The following is a 27,136-nucleotide window of genomic DNA, read 5'->3' on the forward strand; positions in this document are numbered from 1 at the left end:
TTTTGTTCATAACTACAGGCTTGTCTGAATTTTGAACAAGAACAGGCAAGAATCTTCCCAAAAAATCCTTTTCATGTAATATTTATTTCCCTTTGATTTTGTTTTAAATGAAGATTCTATCATTAATCATATAAATTGCAAAAGAAGATAATTTGCACACAAAAAGATAATTACATACCTTATATTGGATAAGGAGACCATAAACTAAAATGTTTTTCTTTTTAGTTTCTCTTGCAAATTTCTTGATCGTAGTTAGGTCTTCCATCCCAATGCTGAAAGAATTATTTTCTGGAATATCCAAGTGCACCTGCAAAAGAACAGATGAGGAAAAAACAAAATCCACTTTTTCCATAGTATGCCATTTTAGACTGATGTATCTCAGTATCTCATATTTTAGTATCTCATTTTTATGTGTTAAGCACAAATAAAAATACAGACTAAAAAGGCTTTTTTTAGACAGCTTCTACTTACTACTGAATTCCACTACTTACACATTTAGGGACATGAATACTATTTTTTTTAAAGCAGAAGAAACCAATATACCAGAACATGTCATGCATCTTAAAAATATTCAATTAAATTTGAAAACAAACAACATTATTTTATAATCTCTAACTTTCACAGGAGGTTTTTTTTTTGTTTGTTTGGGTTTTTTTACTATCCGAGGACTATAGAATACATGTGTCTTTCATAAGCATCTTGAAGGTTTTCAAGACAGAACTGAATTCTTTAAAGTTTAATTAGAAATTTACTATTCTTTCAGTATAGCAAATTAGTTGCCTTAATTGGGTTAATTTCAAGACAATACTTCAAGTTTAAAAAGCAGAAGGTCATATTCCCCCTACCTTCTCAAAAGAAGGTAGGGGGAATATGACTATCCTGAGCTCTTGGGCAGGGAAAGGCAGGTCTCATCTCCATCAGGGATGCTGCACAAACACGGCAGGTCACACAGGACCTCAAATGAGTTTAAGAAGTGTTTGGACAACACTCTCAGGCACAAGGTGTGATTCTTGAGGTGTCCTGTGCCAGGCCAGGAGTTGGACTTGATGATTCTGATGGGTGCCTTCCAACCGGGCACATTTAGGATTCTCTGAATTCTCTCCTGGGTATCCTGTGCAGGGCCAAGAGTTGGAGTCAATTATCATTGTGGGTCCCTTCCAACTCAGAATAATCTGTGCTTCTGTAACTGCTATTTCCAAGGAGGTATCAACTAGCTCAATCCTTTCCCAAGTCTTACATATTCCACATTTTAATCAATTTCTCTTACAAAACTTCTATTAGCTGTAGAAATCAAAATTAAGTATGATGATTTGTACATATAAGGTTTCAGTGTCTATTAATAGCAGAAATACCTTTATTCCTAAAAGGAAAATTATTTCAAGTTCTCTTTGTACTATAAGTTCCATTTATACTGACAGAAAATAGGTCCTCACTCATTTTCCCTTACAAGATTTTTTTAAAAAAGCTGTTTATTGCCTAAATGCATACTTACCAGAAGCAAAGCTATTGTCTTCTACTACACAAGCAGAGATTAATTTTCACACACACTCATTATTTTGTTATTTTCTACCCAAAACAAGGCTAAGCACCACTCATTTATAGCTGTTTACAAGAAATTACAAAACCTATTTTGAGAGAACTTAACCTAGCTCCTCTTTACCATTAACTTCTTTAATGGCTTTGAAAAGAGATTTTTCTCAAACTAACTTTGGTACTGAAGTGCAAATAATTGCAACTACAAAGTTGAAGTACTACCATTCCTTTCTTTCTAACCCTAAGCACAGCAACAACACAAAAATAAAATCCATTTATACCATTTACAAACATGAAAATGTATTGCTCAAAAAAGCAATGCAAGTTTAAGAATACGATTTGTCAGGTTACAGCATAACTGAAGATACTCCTTGATGTAAACACATAATTGCCTCAAGTTTACCTCTGTGATGCCTATTTCTCCTGTAACATTAATCTTCCCTTTTGTCCTAATACAGTAATCCAATCGCTGCTTCAGCTTACAGGTGCCATGAAACAATCCAGTCAAGTACCAGGATAATGGAGAGACTTTGAATCTGTGGCAACTGACAGGTGGGAATATGAAAAAAGTCATTGTGTCCTGTGCAAGCTCATCCTTTTATTGGATCAATGCACACTGGGCTGGTTAAACAGAAAGTCCGGCACAATAATAACACCTGTCATTTTTACAATTAAAGATGAGTACTGGAAGGGGAAAAAAAAACCCTTTTTTTCTTAATTGTCATACTATTATGAAAAAGTTGCTTTTGTCATGAAATCAAAGAATAGACAAGATCTTTCCAATTACCCAAATCCAACTGCATTAGACTGTTCCTAGTTATGAGTTTGGAATAGAAGCAGTTAGCTGCTCTCCCCATTATTCTTTCAATCATTTTACTTTTGAGAGTAGAAAAACATGTTTCCCTTATAGCTGGTACCTAAGACTTATGCATTTAAATATCATCAAAATGTTTAAAATTCTGATTCACATTTGTCTGAGAAATATTAATATGTCCTTTCACATTGAACGAAAATGTATTATAGGATTTTTCATTAACAATTCATTCAGTTAATATGTTTAAAAAGTATATATATAGGAAAGAATAAAGTTGAGGAAAATCCCACACATGAGCCACAGAGAAGAGGACACCCAAAACTGAATTTAATTAAAGACTGCTAAAGGAAGTTTCTGTCTCCCATACCATTTCTAATGAGTTTTAGAGATCAGAAGTTTAAAGGACTTCAATAATTCCAAGTGATTAATATGAGAAAATGATTTGTTTTAGCTAATTCTTGTCACTCAAAACATACCTTCCAGATTTCCTCTTCTTTCCTTCTTGTATTTCTAAAAGATGGTGTGGTACATCCACCAGATGCCCAAGTGCAATTAGGCAACATAATTTTAACAAAAGTATTTTTATCAGTGTTTTAAATATTAGCAACTGTTTCCACCTAGTTACAAGATTTTCTTCCAATGTCCAGTTCTTAGAAATTTCACGTAGTTGTCAGAAACAACTGATGGATCTGGAGTATAGTAAAGGGATTGCATGTATTATTTTCTCTTACACCTATTTTAAAAGGAGCCTACCTAAATAATTTGTGCATTCTTCAAGCTGTTCAAGCAAATACACCTTCATTAAAAATGGTTCTGGGTTCTACAATGTCTTCAAGACTTAGTATCTCAGGGGCAAAACCCAAGTTTCATGGGGAGATAGTGTAAGAATTACTTGCACTCCTATTTCTTAGGAGATACTAATATTCTACTACGACCAGAATATTTATAGCTACAAGTGTTAAACCATTTTCACATTCCTAGCATGACACTCAAAAAAGCATTTAATTGGAAGTCCCAACTGGAAAGTGCTATCAATTGGTCAAAATAAATACGCTTTTGCCACCTTAGCATTAGCTAGTTGATAAACAATTCCAACTTTATCTTCACACTCAAAATTCAACACAAACAGAAATGTTTTTTATATGCTTGCTAAAGTACTAATCAAAATATTTTCAGTCCAAAAAAAGAGTATTTTGCACATCCAGTGACCTTGCAAATGACCAACAGAACTGGAGACATGTAATTGCTCTGATTATGAAAGGCAGAAGTAATTTATCTTTGAAAATTCAATAAAATAAAGTTTTACCCTGAAGACCCAGAAACAGGGTCAAGAAAAAAAGAGGGTTCAGAAACAAAGTGCTAAATATTGATGCTCACAGAATCATAGTAGCTCACTCTAAGAGAACAGCATATAATAGATGAGGATGCAATAGGTAGGATAGGTTAGGCTCTACAGAAGGATCTGGTCAGGCTGGATACATGGGTTGAGGCCAAGGGTACAAGGTTTGAGAGGGTAAAGAGGGTCACAACAACCATACTCAGCACCACAGGCTGGGGCAGAGTGGCTGGAAAGGTGCCCAGTGGGAAAGGACCTGGGGGTGCTGGTTGGCAGTGGCTGAGTAGGAGCCAGCACGTGCTCAGATGGCCAGGAAGGCCAATGGCATCCTGGCCTGTATGAAAAATGCTGCAGCCATCAGGACCATACACGCATAGCAAAAAATAAAGCCACTTAATTCTATTTCAACTGAGCATTCAAGCTTTGCAGCATCCCCAGCAGAGACAGACAACAGCAGCAAGGCAGGAGTTAACAGTTCAGTACAAGCAGCCAGCCACAATGAGCCTTTCACAGAAATATATAACTAATAAACTGTCATTTGCTAGTGTCAGTTTGTTTCCTGACAGCATTTGTTGAAGTGAAAATGAGTTTCTTTGGAGACCAATTTACAGTTTGAATTTACAATTTTATTCTGAGTTAGCAGCAGTGTAAACATAGTCTAACTTAAAAAAAAATTTGTATTACATATTACTTATATTAAATAATAATTTAAAATAATTAATGTATTTAAAGTAATTTAATTTAAAAAAATATAATTTAAAGTAATTAATGTAACAGTAACTTACAGGAGTTACCTACCAAAATAAGGACAACTGGACATAAGAGAGGAATATTTGATTTTTCCAACATATCCACTAGTTCCTGGGTTTCTTGAATGGCCCACTTTTTATCCTAAATAAAAATAAATGTTTAGAATTACTGAAAACAACATTTATTTCATAAAAAATGGAATTTGAAGAACTGTTATTTACAAAAAAAAAAAAAAGAAGATGCATCACTTTTTTGCTTTTGGGGGGGTGAGCTTTGGTTGATTAGTTTTTTGGTTTTAATATACTTTTATGGTGTTTTCTGATAAAGTTATAGATGTTTGAAAAATAATGAGATTAATAATATTAATAACCCTTTATATAAATATATAACCAAACAAACAAGATTAAGGGTGTTGATTGGTCTCAGATATGGTTCATATAAAACCAACCTGTTCTCATACATGGACCCAAACACATTAAAACATGGCATGCACATGTCCAGAATGGGAAACACTAATTTACACCACAGTAGCAATGAATGCACAGTTAGATTACTTCACATATCACAGGCCTCTCCATATAATAATTCACTTCAATACAACAGTTATGAAAGAAAATTTTAAACTACTTCAGGTTTTATCCCTCTTGTTCAAGAATTCATGGCTGGTTAACAACACAGTGACAGAAGTGTGGAACCAGAGGAGAAGGAACAGACCAGTATCACAAAGGTCGAGTTTAGTGCTCATTAGAAACACCAAACATCAGAATGAACACAGTACACGGGGACAAAAATAACAAACACCTTCTTACTCAAATATTTAATTATTATTTACCATTACTAGTAAGTTTAAGTGTAAAATAAAAACACGCATCCTCACTACTTACATTTATACAAACAAAATTGTAGCACTGTCCTGAAATGATGTTTTGTAGACAGCTGTCATTTTTGCTTAGAGATATTGAAATAGCTTCAACCTGATTAGACAGAAAAAGAAAAAAAATCAAAAATTCTAATTCAGCCTTAACTATCTGCTAAAGCTTCCATCTCTGTAGCAGAAATTGTTAATTTAAATTATTTAAAACTGGCAATTATTATTTCCACTCCAAAAACTGAAAATTGCTCAAAATTTTGGGGCACTCAACAGTGAAGCATGGAGCCCAACATATGCTGACATATGCTGCTCAGGGCAGCCATTCCAGAAACAGCCCTGGCAGCACCAGACATGAGTGCTGTTGCCTGGGTTAGGATGTTCAACTGTTTCAAGAGATGAAAACACTGTCCATAAAACAATCTAATGATTTTAGACCTCTAATTCTGAGAAAACCTCTTCAATACTCATATATATACATTTTGTCTTCATGAAGTTAAAAATAAAATAAAATAAGTATGCAAGAAAGACCAGGTGCACTGGTATTCCATGATTCTGCCCAGAACAAGAGTACAAGACCCATCTAGAGTTTCTCCTTGAAATAATTTCCTCAACAAATGTTTTTAAATACTTTCTTAGGCACAGACATATTTATTTTGCAACCTTTTAACACAAGCTAAGTAACTATCTTATCTCAGTTAAAATAAAAAGTAGATTCTACTACATTATCAGCTTTGGTATTACCTTAAGTAAAACAATAAATCAGGTAGCAGAGGGTGAATCTGTTCCCTAAGAGAAGATAAGACTTTGAAGAAAATAAAAATTCTTGAAATTCAGGAGAAAAAAAATATTCATGTTCCTTCCATTAAATCAGCAAATCCCACTGTTTCACAGTACAACTGACCTTTATTTCTTCCCAAAACACATTTTAAGTATCATAGCAAGCAACAGAAGTAATACATTGCTGTGCTCCCTTAAAATGCCACCTAATCCCCAATCCAACAAAAGTATCAAATACAACAGTTAAAAAGGCTTTAGAGTGTTATTTAAAGCTGTATTTGTTAATTTTTGCAATAATCAGGAGCTAACTTGTTTGCAAAGGAAAGTGGTCTGAAACCAAGAAGTTGATAGTGATAGTCTAATGATTTTAGAAACATTTTGGGATCAAAATTTGATAGCATAGCCACAAAGAGCTGACATTTAATATTTTAAGATTAAAAAAAAAAAGTCACAGAAGGTATGAATTACTTAAAAATACTTGAAAAATGCAACACTCCAGGGGTCACCTGGCTTGAACCTCTGAAGACGTAAAAGCAGAAATCCCTGGTACCTTTACAACCTTGCACATACTTTGATGAACACGAGCCTACTGCAAGCCAGTGTCTTTTCAGAATGTATTTGGAACACAATCCAAGGCAGAAGGTCTGCTTTTATTCTTTGCTTTGAGGTAGTACAATATGTGATGTTTAAGCATTGCTGAACATTTAAAAATTCCTTTAGTGTATCATTTGATTTAACTTCAACAATTTTATTAAGTAACACACTAGCATTTTTTGACCACCATATTATCTGGAAAATATGAAATTTAACTTTCCTGTTGGAAAAGTAAGCACAACTGCCTAGGTAGAATCTTCAATAAATCATCAATTAACTAAAATTAATTCTTATTCTATTTGCTGTTTAATGTCCTACGCAATAGTACTTTTTTTCAAATTATAATTAATATTAATCCATGTTATCAACTACATTAGAGAGCAAAAATTACCTAAAAATGCCATCTTGGTAAAAAGTGATTCTCACATAATGTTTCACTGTTTAAATATAAAGGAGTATATGGATTTGCTTAATTACTTCTGGTCCTAGTAAAACCCAAAATTCTTTAATTTTTTTTAGTTACCAGATGCCCTGTACTGAATTTTCAACTTTATTCAACATCCACTTTCATAAAATCAAAAACTAATACCAGAACATTTGGAACCTGCAAATTTATTTAAATTATACCAGAATTTAATTAACACCAATGCAGTAGATGGACAATACAATCAATAAGAAATTGGTGAATTTCTACTAGTGAAATGCTAGTTCTTTTTCTATTTGGAAACAACCAAATATTTTTATATCCTACTCATGGATAATTATCCAGTCACAAAAATGACACACAACTTTATCCAGTTGATTCCATCTCATGTGACAGAAGCACTTTGTCACTAAAGAAATAGGAGTACACGATTCCCAGTCACAGAAAATACCTTCAGCTCCCATTTGGGTTTGTTTCCTTCAAAAGAAAGGGCTAAACAACAAATTAAAGGAAAAAGTCAAGTTATGTCTTTCACAGTATGATATCTTTAACAAAACATTCATTCATTAGTCATACTGTTTAAAGTAACACTGACTAAAGTACTGTTCATGTACTTCACAAGAAACAGCTGTAGCCTTAAAAAAATTCTAGAAATTATTTTCTTTATCTTATTAGTTAGATTTTTAGGTCTTTTTACCCCCTCCTATTGATATTATCACATTATTAGAGCCTCTCTCAGAAATGTTTCTAAGAAAATTTCTTTTTAATTCTTCTTTAAGGACATATGTAGAAGCTAACAAATATCCCACAAATAAATATGGTTGCTACTGAGAACAAGAATGTCAAAAGTACCTAAAATGTTAAAATACTGGTACCAGATAATATGTACTCTACAGAATGATTCCCGGTTGGTCTCTTATTTAGATCAATTACCTTCCAATTACCCCTTGGAAAAGGCCCAGCTTTCAGTGCAGTACATCTATGTTGCTTAAAATAATTATTTTGCATGAAATCAAATCTCTCACACACGAGGTACTGTGCTTCATTGGAGAACAAATAGTCTTCTGCATAAATTTTTTATAAGGTTAGAAATTCTGTATATTGGTAAGCTTAAAAATTAACTCAGAGATTTTATTGTTTAAAAGCACAGGGATAAGTGATCTCCTCCTCCTAATAGCAGAGTAGTTTACACAGAGATAAAAAAGAGATATAGCAATGCATCTGGTGCCAGTGAAATGGAGACATACTTATGCCACATCATACAGCTATTCAGACTTATTCAAGTCTGCTAATTTTCTTCACTTTTAGATGTAGACAATTAATATATATAAAGCAAGATTCCTATACAAAGCAAGATACTATATACAGTTCTTCCTGAACAAGAACTTTCAGTGCAATGTCAAATGACATTTCCAGATATAAGATAGCAATACAGGTTGATAGGGAAACATCTTTCTAATAATTAACACACCAAGCGCAGAAGATTGACAGACATTAATAAAGCCATTGCAGAAGTAACATATCAAATGACATTTCCAGATATAAGGCAGCAATACAGGTTGATAGGGAAACATATCTTTCTAATAATTAACACACCAAGCAGAAGATTGACAGACATTAATAAAGCCATTGCAGAAGTAACATTATGCAAATCAGAAAACCTGAATTTTTGAACAGTTATTCCTGTCTGATTCTCTGGGTAACAGGAACACATGATATCATCACATTAGATATAATTAAGAGTCACCCCAACACCAGTCTAAGCAATTACCAAATGTTAATCACCTTTGGAAAATGAAAATATGATAGCTCTATTAGAAAGAATAATGAAAAAGGAAAAGATAGTTAAATGCCAGTAGAACATTCCATCAATACTCCAAAGCAAAGGCTCCTACGAGCATTCACTGTGAGGGAAATGTACCCCTATTGCTCTACAAAAAGGCTGGTTAATTCGATTTTGCATTCATAGCTCTGCAGGAAAACAACCTACTCTAATTGGTCATACTCCAAGTCAGACTTCAAAGTAACAAAAGCATTTCCTCTGTAACATATTTGTAACAATTTGGGCTTACTGAATTCATAAAATCAAACAAAATTGGCCTCTCTGTTGTCTGCATTCAATTTCTCCTCTAATCTAATATGGACATTTTAAGTGGATCTGTAAGATCCCCCTCTATAGCACAACTGGGAAGAAAATGTTTCTTTTGTGGTAACTTCCACACCTGATGTCAATCCCTTGAGATAAATACTACAGTGACACAGGATGTCCAGTTTCTGTTTTCATTAAGACCATTTCTTAGGAGTAGTGGCAACCAGAAACATTAAATTAATCAGACAGCTGAGAGCCATAGAGTTGTACTTACTTTTATTTGGCTTTTCAGAGATTCAGGAAGGAGAAAACCTACTTGTGCAAGAGTTTCCTTCACATCGGTGATAACACAAACTTGTTGTGATAAGTTGTCTGTGATCAAGGAAAAAACCCTTAGATTTCATGCAATAATAAATTAATCCAAATTACTAATCTGCTAAACATTACCTTCAATTCACATATTGTCATTTATTGGCAGAATATTTTCAACAGCTGTAAATTTAAAGGCTGCAAGGTACAGTTAATGTAACTATGTTATTTAAATAATATGTATCTCAAAATTCAAATTATATTTTATATAATTTTGTACAACATGAAACCATTACATTAGGCCTGCCCCCAAAGTCCATTTAAATTTATTAAAAGATATTTGTTCAGGTTGACACTAGATGACTCAAGAAAACTTTTTGAAAATTTCATCCCTCTTATCACTTCAACAGATAAATAAATGTAGTGTCAGTAATATTGAGTAAATAAAGGGGAAAAAAAGAAAAAAAACAAAACCAAAAAAAACCCAAACAAAACAAAAAAAATTATTAATTATACTGTTGATAACATAAGTCCTATTCTCAACAATATATAGTAAAATTTGCAAAAAAAAAATTATTAATTATACTGTTTAAGGAGATGTAACTGTTCACCTCAATAGCAAAGAAGTTGCAAAGTTGTCACAAAGATCTTGGCCTGGGCACCTTCCTAGATCTTTTACTGGTGGGGCATAAATCAGTATTTTGTTGCTGTCAGGAACAACAGTTTCAAGTTATTGCCTGATTTGTTCCACAAAGCCACTATTTCAGAAAATTAGCAATTTCTCTTGTTATTGACTTCAGGTTTTAGATTCAGTGAACATTTTCCTTTCTTTAAGCCAACAATCAAAACTCAAGTCTGAAACTCTCAAGTCTATTTCAGGCCTTTATCCTTTCGATGCTGAATTAATACACAGAACTAAACAAAAGACTCCCAACGTTTTTGGGATAGCTGTTCCATAAGTAACTAGAAATTTCATACATGTAAAGTCTAATTATTTTTAAAGCAGACTTCAATGAAACTCCAGAGACAGAAATATACCAAACACCACCACAAAATAAATTAGGAGTGAAAGACAAGAAAAATTATAAAAATATGGGCTAACTGGTCTTCAAACAAGTCTGGATATAAACAATATATATTTGTTGCATATGGAAAGTTATTTCTATAATTACACACCACACAATAAGTTCAATCAGATGCATAACCTCAGTAGTGCAGAAATATCTCACTTTCTATTGTAAACTCACAGACTTCTTTATAAAAATAGACATAAAGACCTGAAATTTATTTTTAAAGCTGCTTTAGAGTTAATATTATTGAAAAGTGACTTGTGATTTTTAAGCAATTGTCTGTGACCAAGAAAAGTGATTTAACCACTGAGAATTCCAAAAGATAATTAGAATGATTTTTTGAATCACGGATATTTATTATGTCCAATATTTATAATGTGACAACAAAAATACTGGTGGCAACTGAGTTTGTATTAAGTTAGCAAGAAGGGGAGGGAGGAAGAAAGGGAGAGAACAATAAACATCTGCTTATAAACCATCACAACCAGATGGAAGTGAGAATTAAAAATGCATGGCCAGTTCTCACAGGATTGGAAATCAGAGGATACCACAACTGTGGGAGAAATTATCTTCCCATAGATTCACTGGGCAAAAAAAGTATACTGAACATGCATCACAGTTGGCTTCTACTTAATAGAGAATAACTTTACAGCCTGAAAAATGGGAAACCATATTGAAATAATTTCTTATCAGCAGAAAGAAACTAATGGGTAGATTGAAATCAGAGCAAGAGCCACTTGAATTTAGTACTGTACGCAAAGTGAAGATACAAAATAGATACACATAATAAACCAGACTAGCATATCAGATTTCAAGAACTCAGACTCTATTGAACTAAGTAATTTAATGAAGAAGGTCAGATTGGAGCTATTACAAAAATTCACATGTGGAAGAAGGCTGTGGAATCCAAAAAGGCACCATAACTTAGGCTCAAACAGTTCTTTTTAAAAAGAAGCCTGTAATCAACAGCAAGTGTCAGAAGTATTCTCACAAAAGACTGCTCAAAGGCTGCAGCTATAAAAACCCATCTCACTACTCTCTCCAGCCCTCTTAGATCTCTAATTTCCTGTAATATAATGAGAAAGGAGAGGCAATTACAAAAAAACAACTCAGATTTTCAGGCTGAGTTTAATAAAGAAGAGAGAAATAAAAAATCAAGTGTGGAAAACTGTATTTTTTTATCCAGAAAAGAAACAAAACATTATAAGGGGAAAGTATGTTAATAAAGTAGGAGAACCTTAAAGTAATGATAATACACACATTGAAAAGATGCTGCATGCTTTTAAATGGTCAAGGAAATGAGTAGAGGAAGTCTGGGAAATCATCTTTTATAAAACTATCGTAGTAAAGCAACAGTCTTGTTCTAGTTGAGGTTTGAAACTCAGCTGCCATTTAAATCCAAACTATTTCAAGGGGTCAAATAGATCCATATGTTAATTTAGACTGCACCTTTGCTGCATTGTGGGAAGGAAGACTGAGCTTTCCTCCCCAAGACTGCCTGTGTCTCACTTCTGCTAAGATGATGGAGCTCTGTCACTAGCATAGTCACGCTGAACCCAGTGAGCACAGCTGGAGTGCTGGCTCGTAACTCCAGGGATTCCATGAGCTTTGCTGCCTGCCAGTAAAACTGACTGTGTGCAGCATTTCATTCTTAGTTGTCAGAATCCTGTTTGGGTGAATGAAATAGCCATTCTGGAAAGCCACGACATGGCCATGTCACGAAGAATTTTAATACCCAGCTAAAACCATTTTGTTTCCCATTAGGTAACAATGGGAAATTACCCCCTGGGTAATTGAGGCTGGAAGGGACATCAGGAGGTCTCTCATTCCTGCCTTCTCAAAGCAAGATCACCCATGAGGTCAGGCTTGGTCACTCAGCCCCTTACTGCTCTGTCATACAATCTCTCCAGGCAACCTTTCACTGCTTGACTGTCTGTCAAGGGTGAAAGAGGTTATTCCTTTTATCAAGTCGGAACTTCCCTTGGCTGGGTTTCTGTGTTTCCTCCTGTCCTCCCACAATGAACCACAGTTCTACTTAACTACTTTCTGTCATAATTTCCTTTTCATCTGCCCAACGTTTTTTTTAGTTGTTTTCTCACTATTACATTACAAATCAAACTCTCTACCTTGCTTTGGCTTCCTCTACTTATTTAAACTTACTGTTTCCCTGGAAAATTCCTCTTGCCAACACACATCACCCATTTACTTCCAGCTTCATTCCAGCTGTACCTGATAATGGAGTAGTGCTCCCTATTCACATGGATCACATTTGATCCCTTCCAACACTTTTAACATACACTCAGAGCATATTTTTTCATTAAATAAAAAGTAGTTTAAACTTTGCACTGTCAAATTTAAATATTAAATTTCCCTATCAGGAGTTTTCTTCATTACAGCTAAATTGATACAAGATTTCAGAATTTATTCCATCAAACCTATTTTTTTTTACATCAGAAAACCTAATTTTCAATTTCTTCACACCCTCCTTTGATATGTTGAAAGCTTTAGATCACATTATTATGCAGCAGCACCTGCTACAGTCTTTATCCTAGGATCATACCCAATTATAAATTAAAATGTGTTCATGTTTATGGAACTACCATAGTTAGATGATGTATTAAGTGTACTCTGATGGAAGACTTAGAAGTTTACCTTGAAGACCATGCCACAAACAAGCAGCAATTAAAATAATACTTTGTTTGAATAAAGATAATAAATATCATATCCTAGAGAGTTAATACCATAAGAAAAAAATGCATTGAATGGCAAATAGGTTTTAGCCTAGAGACATAAATTTTTTTCTCTTAATTGCACATACAAGTGTCTACATACACTTGTTTTTGGAAACATGCTTGTTTCTTAGTCTGCCATTATAATTCCTATTATTTTGGAAGCACCTCCTAATCATCAAAATGCTTTTGAAGTCTGCAGTGAATTCCAAGTAGTAAATTAATTTATTAGAATTCCATTTGCACTTTCTACATAGCAATGGCTTGAGTGGTCTGGAAATTCAGTATGGTTTCTTCTGGCATCTTTAGAAACATCTTTGTTATGAGATGTTACTACTGTAAACATAAGAAAAATTAAATAAATACTGCCAAGCATTCGTTCATGCTCAACAGAATAGTTGAAATTGTTATTTGAATAATATAGGTAATGAAAATTATCTAACAATTTTTTGTTGTTGTTTACCCATTCCCTATGTCTCTGTAGCCACAAAAACTAAAAATCAAACTTGACACTGACCCTACTAATATTAGTACACAGGAAAGAAAGGAACATTTTGTGGTAGAAGACAAGAAAAGAGGGTTTTCACCTGACAGTAGCTATTCCAAGGAGTATTCCCCACCTGCCAGTCTAATCTATTTCTTTGGTTCAGAGCTGAGAACAGCCATTTGCTCATGAGCATGCTCATGAAAATGCAGCCTACCTCACATAAGATCTCTGTCCTTTGCTAAACAAGGCTTATCTCAATTTTTATTTTTATAAAAAGTCACATGGTTTCTTCACAGAACACAAGTCAAAATATGTAGCTCCCAACAGCCATATATAGTTTGAAGGCCTTACAATATTTTTCTCAGCACTTGCAAAAATCATCATTTTATCTACATCAACAGATACTTCTTTAGCAAAAAGTGAGGGCAAATTATCCAATCTGCAAATGCATGCTCTTGTGAAAAAGTAATTTATAAAGTAAGGCCCTTGAGAAAAGAAAAACAAGGAGGAGGACAGAGAGTCAAACTGTAAGTTACAAACTTCTGAGAAGCACCATTTAAAGTTTACATGTTGGAACTAGAGTTCAAAGTTATCTACCTCGAGGGCAGTAATCCTAATGGAATTTTTTTAGGATGTTTTGTATTAGCCTGATCTTAACTACATTTCTAGATGAGTCACCCTTATTGTAAGACAACTTTTTTTTACTTCAAGACTATTAAAAATAGGCGTGTAGCACCTTGTCTGCATACTCTACAAGTTTATACCTGCTTAACTAAAGAAAAGCATTAAATTTGCTTTTTTAAAAGTTATAAAAGAGAATTGAGGAAGTCAGGAAACTAAAAAGAAATATTTTAAGAAAACAGTCTCAAAAGAAAAATAACTCATGGGTCTATTTACATCAGTGAAATGTTTCTTTGTGTTGCCTTGAATAGGAATGATAGCCATGCATATAATATCTAAGGTAAAACAAATGCATGTAGGGATGTATGTTTTTCTTACTTCCATCTGAGTCAAGTTTAGCACGGGAAAATGTGTTGAATTCTTGAAGAAAACCAAAAGTTTTGATCACTAATAAACTGCAGATGACATAAAATTTGGAATTGTAGTCACAAAATTAAACGTGTACACTCAGAAGTTCTTTATCACTACTGACCTCATCCAGAGATAAAATGTGTATCCAGCACAGTAAACAGGTAACTTAATAACAAACAAATCAGCTGTGAAGACTGAAACCGCAGTGGGGAGCAGTGTGAGGCCAGAGCCCTTAGTACCCAGCACCCTCCCAGCCCATGCATTCAGCTTCTTGGACATCTCTAGGACCTTGATAACATGTCAGGTGGCATTTAGAGAGCTGGTATCTTGCAACTCTACTTGACCGCCACGTAGGACTTCCCCCTGAGGCACTCTACATGGCAAAAGAAGTGATAAGCAAGAGCACATCACTTACACAAGAGCATGTACTGATAGGGCAAGTGGGAATGGCTTCAAACTGAGATTAGATTAGATTCAGATTAGATATTAGGAAGAAAATCTTTAATGTGAGGGTAGTGAGGCACTGCAACAGGCTCACCAGAGATGCTGTGGATGCCCCATTCCTGGAAGTGTTCAGTGCCAGGTTGGATGGGGCTCTGAGCAACCCAATCTAGTGAAAGGTGCCCTTGCTGATGGCCATGGGCTTGGAACTAGATGGTCTTTAAGGTCCTTTCCAAGCCAGGCCATTCTATGATTCCATGATTCTACAATATAGCACCATGTAGTGGGTTCTGAACTCTCAAGAAAAGCAGACACTGTGATATAGTCAATTACCCAGCTTCTAGGAAAGGCCTAACTGAGCATGTCTAGGCTTGAAGGATGGTTGCCATTCTCTAAGGTGACCTGTCCTTGAAGGTTTCCCATAAATGCAGCACAACACAGCAGAACATAGCTAATAAGATTTCTTCTGTAAAACTAACAACCATAAGACAAAACGGTGCCATACAGGGGTACATCAGGATGATGCTCCAAAGGACAAAAATATATTCTCCTCTTAAATATGCTTTAAGTGTGGAATGAACTGTGCATAAATCATCTGCCTAATATTAATTTACATGGTTCAACTGTCCACTACCAAAATAATTCATGCTGCAGTCAACTGAAGGTCTGAGATTTTAAGCCTTTTGAAGGGCACAAAATAGATAAGGCACAACTTTCAAACTGCTGTCTTGGAGGACTAAGACTCCCAATTCAAAACCCCATTAAAGATAATTAATGATGTAAGATAATTCTGTTATGCAGTGTCCTAATTTGCTATGAAGGATTCATTATACTATTTGCATAAGGAGCGAAGAACATGTACAGCTTCTGCTTCCTGAACTCATGCAATGCAGCAAGAAGCAAATCTAAACTTCAACAATCTTAGAGTACAGATTGTCATAGAGACCACCATAATAAGACTACTGTGGTTACTGAAGCAGATATATTGCATGCTGCCACAGCAAAGGAACATTACATAAGTAAAGGATTAGCCTGATTGACTATCATGAATGTCTTAATTTTTAATTTAAACTAATTTAAACTAATTTTAACAAGCTTTTTATTATAAGTATTAGCTGAAAAAGACTACTGGGTTTAAAGGAAAAAAAAGGTGGTAACATGACATACATATATATATATAAAACTAATGTAACATCTAATCTCCTTTAAAGACCTATGAGATTATTGAAGTCCTTATATACACAAGGAGCATGGAAATTCATTTGGATAAAGTTTAGTTTTGTTTCAAGTTTGTAATTTTTTTACCACTGAGGAAGAGTCTGGCTCCATCTTTCCTGGAACCCATTGCTTGTCAGAACCAGAAATTTCCAGGCTTCCCAGTTCTATCTTTTTGATTTGTGCCTGAAAAATTCAGTTAAGTAGTTGTAACAATGCATCTAATATGAAATATTTGCCCACTGTAATAATGAGAGTGAACAACTAGCCAGTCACTCTCCGTGCCTCAATAGCACATGGGTTTTGCTCCACTTTTCTTAAATAGGAATTGCATTCTTTTTCCTGTAAAGGAATTTTTAATCCAAAGGGAAGTCTCTTTCTCTTAATCAGTTTCTGGGGTTTTAACCCTCAGTTCTCAACAAGGAGTCATGCAAGGGTCCCCTGAATCACTGCCTATCACTATACAATAACCATCGCATGATAGAGTATTTGAGAATTCTTCCTTCCTACACTGTTTTTAGAGTCCACCTCTATAAAGGCTAAATCCAGTCTGAATGTTAAACTGGTATGAAACCACTGCCACCAGGAAAAAAAAAAGGTTAACAAACTGTTCAACAAAATATTTATAAATTAATGAAATACCTCAATATCACATAACTGCTATATCAATTTAGGCAACAACTGCCTGCATGTAAAACAGTGAAGATCCCTAAAGAGTTAATATTTAATTTTCACTCTACTATGTAGAATAGAAAAACAAAACATATTCAGAATTGACCTGCAAATGAAAGGGAAAAAAAATGTTTATTCCTTATAAGGCCCTTCAAAATTGATCTCTATTTGACTGTAATATACACAGCTTTTTATAAGGTTCTGTATTCTGAGAGAAGTAAATAAAGGTAAATATGCCTAATAGAAAGATTCCAGTAAACAAGCTAAAACAACTTGCCTAAGCACATTTTATCCATCACATAACTTTTCTTAAAGACGTTTCAAACTATCACATACAAAATTCTTAATTAGAATCAGGAATACGCAAACTGACAAGGACAAACACGTACCCTTAATGATTGATTCAGCTGCATACAGATCCCGCTTGTAGGTCACCTAAAGGACAGACAAGCCTCATTAGATTTAACACAGCAGGAAGGAATGTAAAACCAATAAAACAATGCCCTGAAGGCAATTCTTTACATTTTAAACACCACAAACAAGTGATATTGTCAATTTCTTCATTTTGGTAAAATATCACTGGCAATTTATGAGACTAGAGGTTGCAGAAACTACTGGAGACTTGAGATCTAACTTAGATCTGCTTAGAACTCACTGGAAATCTAAAAGTATTTTCAATCCCTTGAAAAATCATGAAAACATGATAATGCATCTATTTTTTACACATCCATTCTACTCTATTTTTACTGTAAGTAGATAAATTTTTAACAGGATATGGGAACATAAAATTGACAGCCAGGGAGAAACCTAGTTATTGCTTTTACTAATATAGGTGCAATCTTTCAGTAGTGCAAGATCATTACTGTTAATGAGAGTCCAATTAACAAGTGGGAGTCAGTGAGACTACAAGTAAACAGTGTGAGCTTTCAGAGAATTAATAAACATCAAATTCTTCTTGAAGACATTAATCAGATCAAGTTAGATGAACAATAAGATGTTGAATATTTACTTGGTAGTTGCAAAAACACGCTTCATAACTGTCTTTATACCCTCATGATGGCTGACAGTAATAGGCTTTGCAAATAAAATAACAGAGAATTAAAATCAGCATCTACCCAGGACATTAACAGTCTTTGCTAGCAATGTCTTCACAATGACAAGCAGTGACTTGAACTGACACAAGTATTAAATATTTGTATTTGTTTCTACTGTAAATTCATTTTAAGCTAGAAAAAATTTTACTGGACTTTCTGAATATTTTTCCCTTGAGTCTGAATATTTTTTTCCTTTTTTTTTTTTTTTTAAATGAACTGAACAGGATTCCAAAAGCTTTAGTCCTGCAAGGTATCTTTCATCAGGACACCACTAACAGTATCAGCATCTTAGTCTCCACGTAAGTGATTACTTGATTTTAACATAAGGATTCTTGTAACCACTTTCCTTTCAATCTCATAAATTAAGATCTGGATTATAGTCAGACACAGATGAATAACATTTCATGATTTCCCCAATGCATTATATTATTTTAAAATGAAAAACTAACTTACTTCCCTAGTTTGTCCTGCAGGAGGAGGAGCCAAAGAATTAATCTAACCTGATAAATCTTTGGAGTCTGACTTTACACAGACATTTACATTTCTACTTACTGTTGGGATGAATCAATGTCTTGAAATTAGATTTAAGGATAGAGTGAACAACTGAGTGACTGATTTTGCTGCAAAGTTTCTATTCACCAGATTCTAGAGGGCCTTTATACTGAACTTTCAGTAAAGTGTAACTGATTATAATCTCAAAACCTATCTCAAAACAAGACTAAAGTCTGTTAGAAATGGTCTCATACCCTAATATTTACAGTCTCTTTGAGGTGCAAAAATATTTTTAAACAGTCTGATCTAAAAAAATGGCAGGTGCAGTCTTCAAGAAAACAATACAGGAGAATAAAAAGAATAAGAATAAACATTTTAAAAATATCTTCTGAAATTCTGAGACAGACATCAGTAAATGGTTTGTTTTCTAGAGAAATAAATCAACAAAGATCATATTACATGCTTCATTTGTAATTCTTTCAAAATCTTTGATCCTATAAGACAATTTCAGATACAAGCTCCTATAAGTTTCATGAAAATTGCAGAGTTCACAGAAAACCCTTCCAGATACCATCTGCAACCACCACTTACCAGTCAAGGAGGGAGAGTTTCTCTACACCTCTTTCAATTTGACTAAGATGTTAAATTAAATTCCATGGATGTTCCCTATTTATAGCAGTTGCACAGAGCTTGAGCCCAGATTTCTCCATAGCATTCTAGATGCACTTGTAATACTAGAATATCTCTTTTCTAATTTCATATTTTTGTTTCTCTGACACACAGTATTTTGCCCACACACAGTGTAAACTTCCTGTCCTCTGGGATGCCTACACCACACTCAAAGTCACTGCCTCCAAGAACAATCCACTAAATATGACCTATACTTCATTTGTTTTTAAAATCAGTTCTTCATATTTGGCTGCAATGAAAAGCATACTCTTTGCTGAAAATATTTTCTAAGTAATCCTTATAAATAGCTTACTTCTCATCAATTATATTTGTATTTACAGATCCTTAAATCTTTGTCTGCAAACACTATCAGACAACTGTGAAATACCTCAGAGACAATAACAGTTTCTGCAGAAACTGGTGAGAATTTCTTTCGAAATATATCAATTATCTAATTTTTCATCTATTTAATAAGAACTAGTACAATTACAGTCATCCTATTTTTAATTAAGATGTCATGTAGTAACAAGTCAAACTTTTGCCAGTTGTATGTTGTATCAGCATTACCATCTTTATCAGCCAAGATTACAGTCTTGTAATAGTCTTGAAGTCAATTTCACAAAATAAATAAATTCCATGTTAGCTGACATTAATTACTTTAATCCCATGACTCTTAATTGATCAAGTTTTGCCTGTAGCAGTGCACCCTTTTGTTTGGTTGATCAATATCAAACTCACAGGCTCCCAATTATTCAAATTCTCATTTTTCATGTGAAAATATTAATTTTCATTTTGTCCCTTTGAACATACAGTGATCCAAGATTTTCAGAATTTTATTGCTGCAATCAGAATATCACTAGGCCAAATATTAAAACTCAACACAAATACCTCACATTCACAAAACATGAAAACATTACCTGCTTATAGCAAAGACAGAACAGTCTTACTTATTAAATATCTCTACTTTTCTGCATAACTAACAATCTACTGTACCTTAATAAAGCCTCAAATATCAGCAGACAAGTTTGTTTTTCTGTGTGTCTTTTTTTGTTAATTGTCAGACTACTAGTTTTCACTACCTAAGAAGATGTTGTTTTAGAAGTTATTCCCCAAAATTACTTCCATGTGACGTTAAAAAGTCTTCTTCAAACTGATTTAGTTTGATGGATGGTTCAGACCTACAAAAATGTACATTAAATGCAAAAATACAACTCTTTACACAATAAATACAAGGTTATGATCACATACATACACAAATGTAGTGCAGTTCACTTTAATGAAGTTTTTCCCCTCTTATACTACGACATCATACAGAGCTCCTTTGTATGGGATAGTTTTGTAGGAATAGAAAATAATCTGTTAGTTTTTAAAAATAGAGGAATTTTCACTCTGTCAACATTGTCTATAAATCTGTCTCAATTTTTAAGAAGTGTTATTATGCTGAATTTTTTATCTACAATACACACACACATTAGAGTACAACAAACACATTCTGTTAGTTAATTTTTAGACTATTTAGAATATTTAAAGTAATTTTACTTCCAAGACATCAAACACAGAGAAACTGAAAATGTGGTGTTGATAGAGGCTTTATGTTTCTTTTTTTTTTTGCTATCCTGATCCCAAATATCTTATAAATAGCTATATAACTATCTTTAAAATAGAACTTATGAATATTTATAACACTAAAGTAATTTGAATGAGTTGGTTGTTTTCACTACAAAAAATGATTATCATTTTGTAATTTGTTCCCAGAAAATAAAAAAAAAACTATCTCCTGCTTTAGCCCCAACAATGACTTTGAAATGTTACTCTTCCTAATATACAAGTGCTCAAGTAGAATAATTAATATTAATTCAAGAAGATAACATATAAACACACACAACATTTTTCCACATCTTTGAGTCATTTAATGTTATGCACTTTGTGCACCTCATGCATAAACTGAATTCTTACAAATATCTGATCTGCTCTTTAAAGGTCCACATAGGATGAAACTGATTTCTAATACTCAAACTTTAGTAACTATTCTTTGACTGCAGTCTTTCAGCTACACATCCTCTGAAACCTCAAGTGAACAATGACTATTTATTTCAGTTCTTATTTATCTGTATGGAATATCTCTTTGCCTTATGTTGAACATATAAGACTGGAGCCACTGAGAGAATATCAGTCCTTGGCATATGAAATTTCATTTAGCTCAGCATTAAAAACCCAGCAGAAAATAATAACAATATATTACAAATTACAGTATTATGACAGCTAAGGAAAGAAAATTGTGTTTCTGAGAGCTGATAAGCAACAACAGTAGTTCTAAGTCATTTTGTAAGTAAGTACTGCTTGAAAAAATTGTAGTCTTCTGCATTTCATGAAACTGCAGACCAAGCATGACTGTTTTTTAATGGTACTGCTCTAGGTCACCTGCCAAATACCTTGGGTGACCAACACCAGGTGCTATTCAAGAAGGAGCTGTATTGCTCTGTAGGCTCTAAACTGAAATGAGTATTTCCTGCAGGATCTGTAATATTTTACAGACCTTGTCATTTTTACGCCTTCCACTTTTAATGTCTTTACAAGCCACAGAAGACATCAACAACTTTTAGCTACAAAACTAGGCAGGGCACAGGATGTGAGAAGGTACTTCAATGGCCTGGCACCAGCATCTTTGTGTTTATGTGAAATATTCACTGCACTGCCTGCAGCACAGTGCCTGCACATAAATGGGTGCTCTTGCTACTGTCACATTCTGCACAACACTGTCAACACTGAGATTGTGCTGGGTTGACCTTGGATGGATACAAGGTGCCCACCAAAACTGCTCAGTGATTCCCCTATTCAAGTGGATAGGGGAGAGTAAATATAACAAAAGGCTCATGGGTCAAGATACTGGCAGGGAGAGATCATACAAACCAGACTCAACTCAGGGAAATTAGTTTAATTTAGTTTAATTTATTACCAATCAAATCAGAGTAGGATAACAAGAAATAAAACCAGATATTAAAACTTCTTCACACCACCCCTCCCTTTTTCCCAGGCTCAATTTTACTCCCAATTTTCCCCACCTCCTCCCCTCCAGTGGCACATGGGAATGGGTAATGGGGGTTGCAGTCAGTTTATCACACATGCTCTTTCCTCCATAGGGAGAGGACTTCCCTTCCCACATGTTATCATTTTCCAAATGTTTATAGGCCTCTTTAAAGTCCAGTGCTACTGCAATGGATCCCACATGCTATAAAGTTTACAGCATCAGGATGTTTAACTTTTTCATAAACAGTGTTAGAGGTGACACTGACACTTCAACAAGTCCCTTTTATAACACAGAGATGTGCACAAGTTAAAGTCCAAATGAAACTAGGGACTGGTTACTAGCGCTGATAGTGGGGATAATACTAATATCTTTATTAAGAATTTGAGAAAGGAAAAATACCCTCAGAAAACTAGTAGATGATAACAAATGGACAAGTATCCATTCAATATGCTCAAGGATCCAAGAGTAACTTAGAAGGAACCTGAAAGCCTGGATAAAGATGCTGAGAGAAACTTTGTGATCTATAACAAACATAAATACAGAATCGTGCATCTGGGACAGAACTACCCTGGGCAGCAGCAGTCCATGCTGATGCTGAAATACAAAAAGCAGCTTTATAGAGAAGGACCTTCTGGACAAGCTGAGCATGAGTCAGCAGTGGGGAGCAGTGGAGAAAAACAATCCAACAGAGCTGTATCAGTATGGAAATAGTGCTTATTACAGGTAACATAGGGATCATTCCCCTGTACTTGGCCCTTCAGAGAACACCCAGAGTACTGCTTTTAGCTTTGGGTGCCCCAGTATAACACAAAGAGGAACAGGAGGAAGCCAGTAGAGGGCTGCTAAGATGGTGTGAGAAAACTTGGCTTGTTCAGCCCAAATTACAGAAGATGGAAGATGGGGAAGGGTTTATTAATGGCCATGGTGAAGAATAAATTGGACTTTTCTTGCAGAGCTTTCTGTTGGCCTTTCTTCCTCTCCAAGTGCAAGAGTAAGGGAAATGTTGATGAAATAATATGAAAAAAGTCCCCATAAAAGGTGATACTCATTAGAATTGTCTTCCTCAGAGAGCCTGTGAAATCTCCCTTCTTGGAGATACTCAAAATTTAACTGGACAAAGCCCTTCACTGCCTAATATAACTAACCTGGTCCCACTTTCAGCAAGGTGTAGGACCAGACGACATCTATCTATTTCATTCAGAGATAATTATTCTGTCATTCTAAGCTACATTTTTCTGCTGGACACCAGTAGTATCTACAGATAACAAAGAACCAGATGAACACTCCAATGAGCTAAATGAGCATTAATGGTGTATTTTGCTACCCTTCACATAAGTACCATGCTTTGCAATATGGACAATGAAACTATCCAAAAAATTGTGTAATGTAAATATGCACGATATAATCTCAGTCCCTCAGAAGACTAAACAGGAAAACAGACCATATCCTGTTTCAGAAAGACTATATATCCCCAACAAGATATCAAAAGAAGTTCTGTATGCAACCAATGCACAAGTAAATTTTGCTGTTAAATTGCACAGGAAACTTGCACTGCAGATTCAGGAAATTTCCTTTCTTTTTTATGAAAGATTTGAAGATTTATGGTTATACTATTAGAAATAATGTCTCATTGGAGGAAATTTACTGTCAAAGACAGATGCAGTGATTTGAGCTGCTTCCAGCTCCTTCAATGTGGTAATGAATAAAATAAAAGAAATAAAATAAAATACTAAAAACTTTAAAACTGCTTGACACAACAGCTACTAAAAATGAATAATGTCCCACCCTCCAAATCAATGATATGCAACACTTTGAAATTGAAGGGACATATGCTTTGGCACCTGTATACACAGCTGCTTTGTCATTCATCAGGAACCTACCAGATTACCCAAGAAGGCAAATTATGTTTAAAAAAAATTAAAATATTTTTTGAAGAGGTCTTAAATATTATAGTGTTACTGAATGTAATAAACCACTCTAAAAATAAAATTGATGATAGCCAGGTATTTGGCATGAGAAAAAAAAAAGTAATGTCCTCACAGGAAAAGTGGAGGAAAATAGACAAAAGATATAGAAATAGCAGGAGAAATCTCATGTCATAGAAGAAAATTCTTAGTTTTGGAGATTTATAGTTTTACAGATTCTCAGGTCATTCAAATACCTAGATGTTTTTCCTATTTACAGGAAAATGTTGTCTTCATTGATTATCTCAAGTAACACTTGCCCAAGTCTCTCTACAATAATGAGCTCTAAAAAAAGCCCAGACAAAACCAATTCTGCAAAACGAAATAGAAAAGCCTAAATTACAATTGAAAACACACCTGAATTTTTATGGTAATATGAAAATTTTATTAATTTTAAATTTTATATATATAGAACTAGATATTATTATTATTGTCTTTACCTTCCACAGGTCAGCTGTTCCTTCAACAAGTTTGGCATTTGTTTTACAGTATTTCAGAGCCAGATGCAAACATTCAGTTCCATAATCCAGGTCATAGTCTGTACACTGTAGTAATTAAAAAAGAAAAAATATACTAAATTAGTCTTAGATACTTCTAAGCAATAAAACATTTTCTTTCATTAATGAAACCTTACATCTCAACAATCCTACCCACAGTAATACATCTGTATTAGGCACAGAGGTTCAGCATGGATCAGAAATAAAACCATACCAAGAAGCTTATGCCAAATTGTGGCTATTCAGCAAAGTCCTACAGAAGTAAATAAACACTTTATAAACACAGATTAATTCAGTTAGGTGCTGAAAGTACGTTGCTAAACCTTTACATTGTTAAATAAATGAATGAGAAGTTACATGTATAAAAAAATTCTTGACGGAGTTGAGAGATACCTCACTAATAGACACCACTGACCTTCCAGTGACAAACCTTTAGAGTACAGGAACAATTTAATAGATGTAGAAACATGACTCTTCAAGTGCTGTTTGGTTATTGCAGCATCAAAAATGGGATGGTAGTAGCTAAGAACCTCCCTATTCCTTATGTGATTCCCTCTATCTTTTTCTCCAGTTACCTCCACAGAAAATAGCAGTCCCATGCTGCTGCATGAGCCTTACTGATTAAAAAAAAACCCAAAAAAACCAAAAAAACAAACCACCAGACAAAGGTTTATCTACCTTTTAGTCATCTAGAAAAGATATTATTCTCTTGACACACGCTTCCCAAGCAGTTTGGTTTCCTATTGATACTGATTGTAAGAACCTCATTAAGGAAAAACTGAGGGAGAAGAATCTTCTGAGTCAAAACATAGGTAGAAAAGCAGGAATTGGGAGCTTATTAGTCAGGACTACCTCAAGATGAATTAGCCTAAGATAAGAAAGTTCTACTCTATTTCCATATTGCTAAATTACCAGTCCATCCAGAAACACAAATTCCATGTAACGAGGATAACTTAAGAAACATCTTTTATTAAAAAAACTGAGGTATTTGAGAAGATCACAGGCTGGCCAGCCCACTATCCAGTCTCTATTGCAGAGTGACTTGTCAAGTAAGAAAGAACAAGGCAATAATATGGAAAGAATTTCCCAGAATGCTCCCTTTGCCTCATATAAAGCTATTATTCTGGCTTCAGAAATCCCTATAATAAAAAGTCCCTGAGGGACACACTGAACCAGAAGCAACTGCCTTAACAGCACTCAGTGAATTACAGGAAAACTAAATTTACTCAATTATTTTTTGAATAGCAGTATTTTTTTAGCAACTGCAGCAGGGAGTATCTCATTCATCACTCTTTTCATCACATGCTCTGTTATTCTGACAGAAAAACCACCTTCTCAACCCTTCAAAATACTCCACCACATCTCTTCTCACATCTTTCCACAGATCAAGAGATCAATATCTATTCATCATTTCATGTGTGGAAACTACTTTAAAACTTTGATCAACCCTTTTGCCCTCCATTTATCTACACTTACCTATGAATTTTATCATCATATCCTTCTACAAACCTTCTCAGTTAGTCCTCATCTCTATTGTGCAGAAAAAATGCACACCTAAACTTCCTGTTTCAAATCATTTATGAACAAAATAACTGCAGAGGTCTCAGTACAGACCATCATGAAACTCCAGTGGTGATTTACTGCAATGAAAACTGGTCATGCACTTGACCTTTTTTCTTATCTTTGAACAAATAATCTACTCTGGGAAGTCCTTTCTCTTATCCCAAATCTTTAAATTTCCTTCAAGCGTCTTTAGTAAAAGCTTCTGTGAAACATCTTATTAATGCACTTAGGTTGTTATCACCTCAATCAACCTCAAACAAGATGACGTGAAGTCCTTAAAGAATGACAATTAGCTCTGCAGAACATAACCTTTCCTTTACAAACAATTCCATTGTGTCAAATTTAACCGTGTGTCTACAAATTCATGTTTCAAAGATACTGTGCTCAGTAATTTCCAGTTCACTCCAGGATTCAAGAAATCAAAATTGTCAAGCATGTAAAAATGTCAGTGGATTAAAGAACAAAAAGAGAGTACTGCAATACAACCTGCCATTATTTTTATTAACTTCCTGAAGAAGTTGATTAAAACAGACGAAGAAAATTTTTAGTTTCTATTCTTGTGTTATAATGTATCAGTGAAATTCAAGGAATTCATTGGCATTACAGGTCTGAATTGCAACACTCATACAGACAGACATCCTAGGAAAAAGCATAGCTGTCACTTTTACATTATTTAAATCAGTGAA

At 34.3% G+C, this 27,136-nt stretch overlaps 1 protein-coding gene across 1 annotated transcript in view; it reads right to left on the reverse strand.

Moving 5' to 3' along the window:
- Positions 1-27,136, reverse strand: part of CRPPA (CDP-L-ribitol pyrophosphorylase A) — a 107,306-nt gene that overhangs the window by 43,401 nt on the left and 36,769 nt on the right. Inside the window, exons 4-9 of the mRNA XM_041466752.1 lie at positions 24,831-24,935; positions 17,533-17,578; positions 9,463-9,560; positions 5,318-5,407; positions 4,482-4,574; positions 179-307 (exon numbers count right to left, since the gene is read on the reverse strand). Coding sequence (XP_041322686.1) covers positions 179-307; positions 4,482-4,574; positions 5,318-5,407; positions 9,463-9,560; positions 17,533-17,578; positions 24,831-24,935 — 561 coding nt within the window. The remainder of the gene's footprint in view (positions 1-178; positions 308-4,481; positions 4,575-5,317; positions 5,408-9,462; positions 9,561-17,532; positions 17,579-24,830; positions 24,936-27,136) is intronic.

Source organism: Pyrgilauda ruficollis, unplaced genomic scaffold (assembly GCF_017590135.1).
Source record: "Pyrgilauda ruficollis isolate IOZ18807 unplaced genomic scaffold, ASM1759013v1 scaffold2, whole genome shotgun sequence".
NCBI classification, from domain to species: Eukaryota; Metazoa; Chordata; class Aves; order Passeriformes; family Passeridae; genus Pyrgilauda; species Pyrgilauda ruficollis.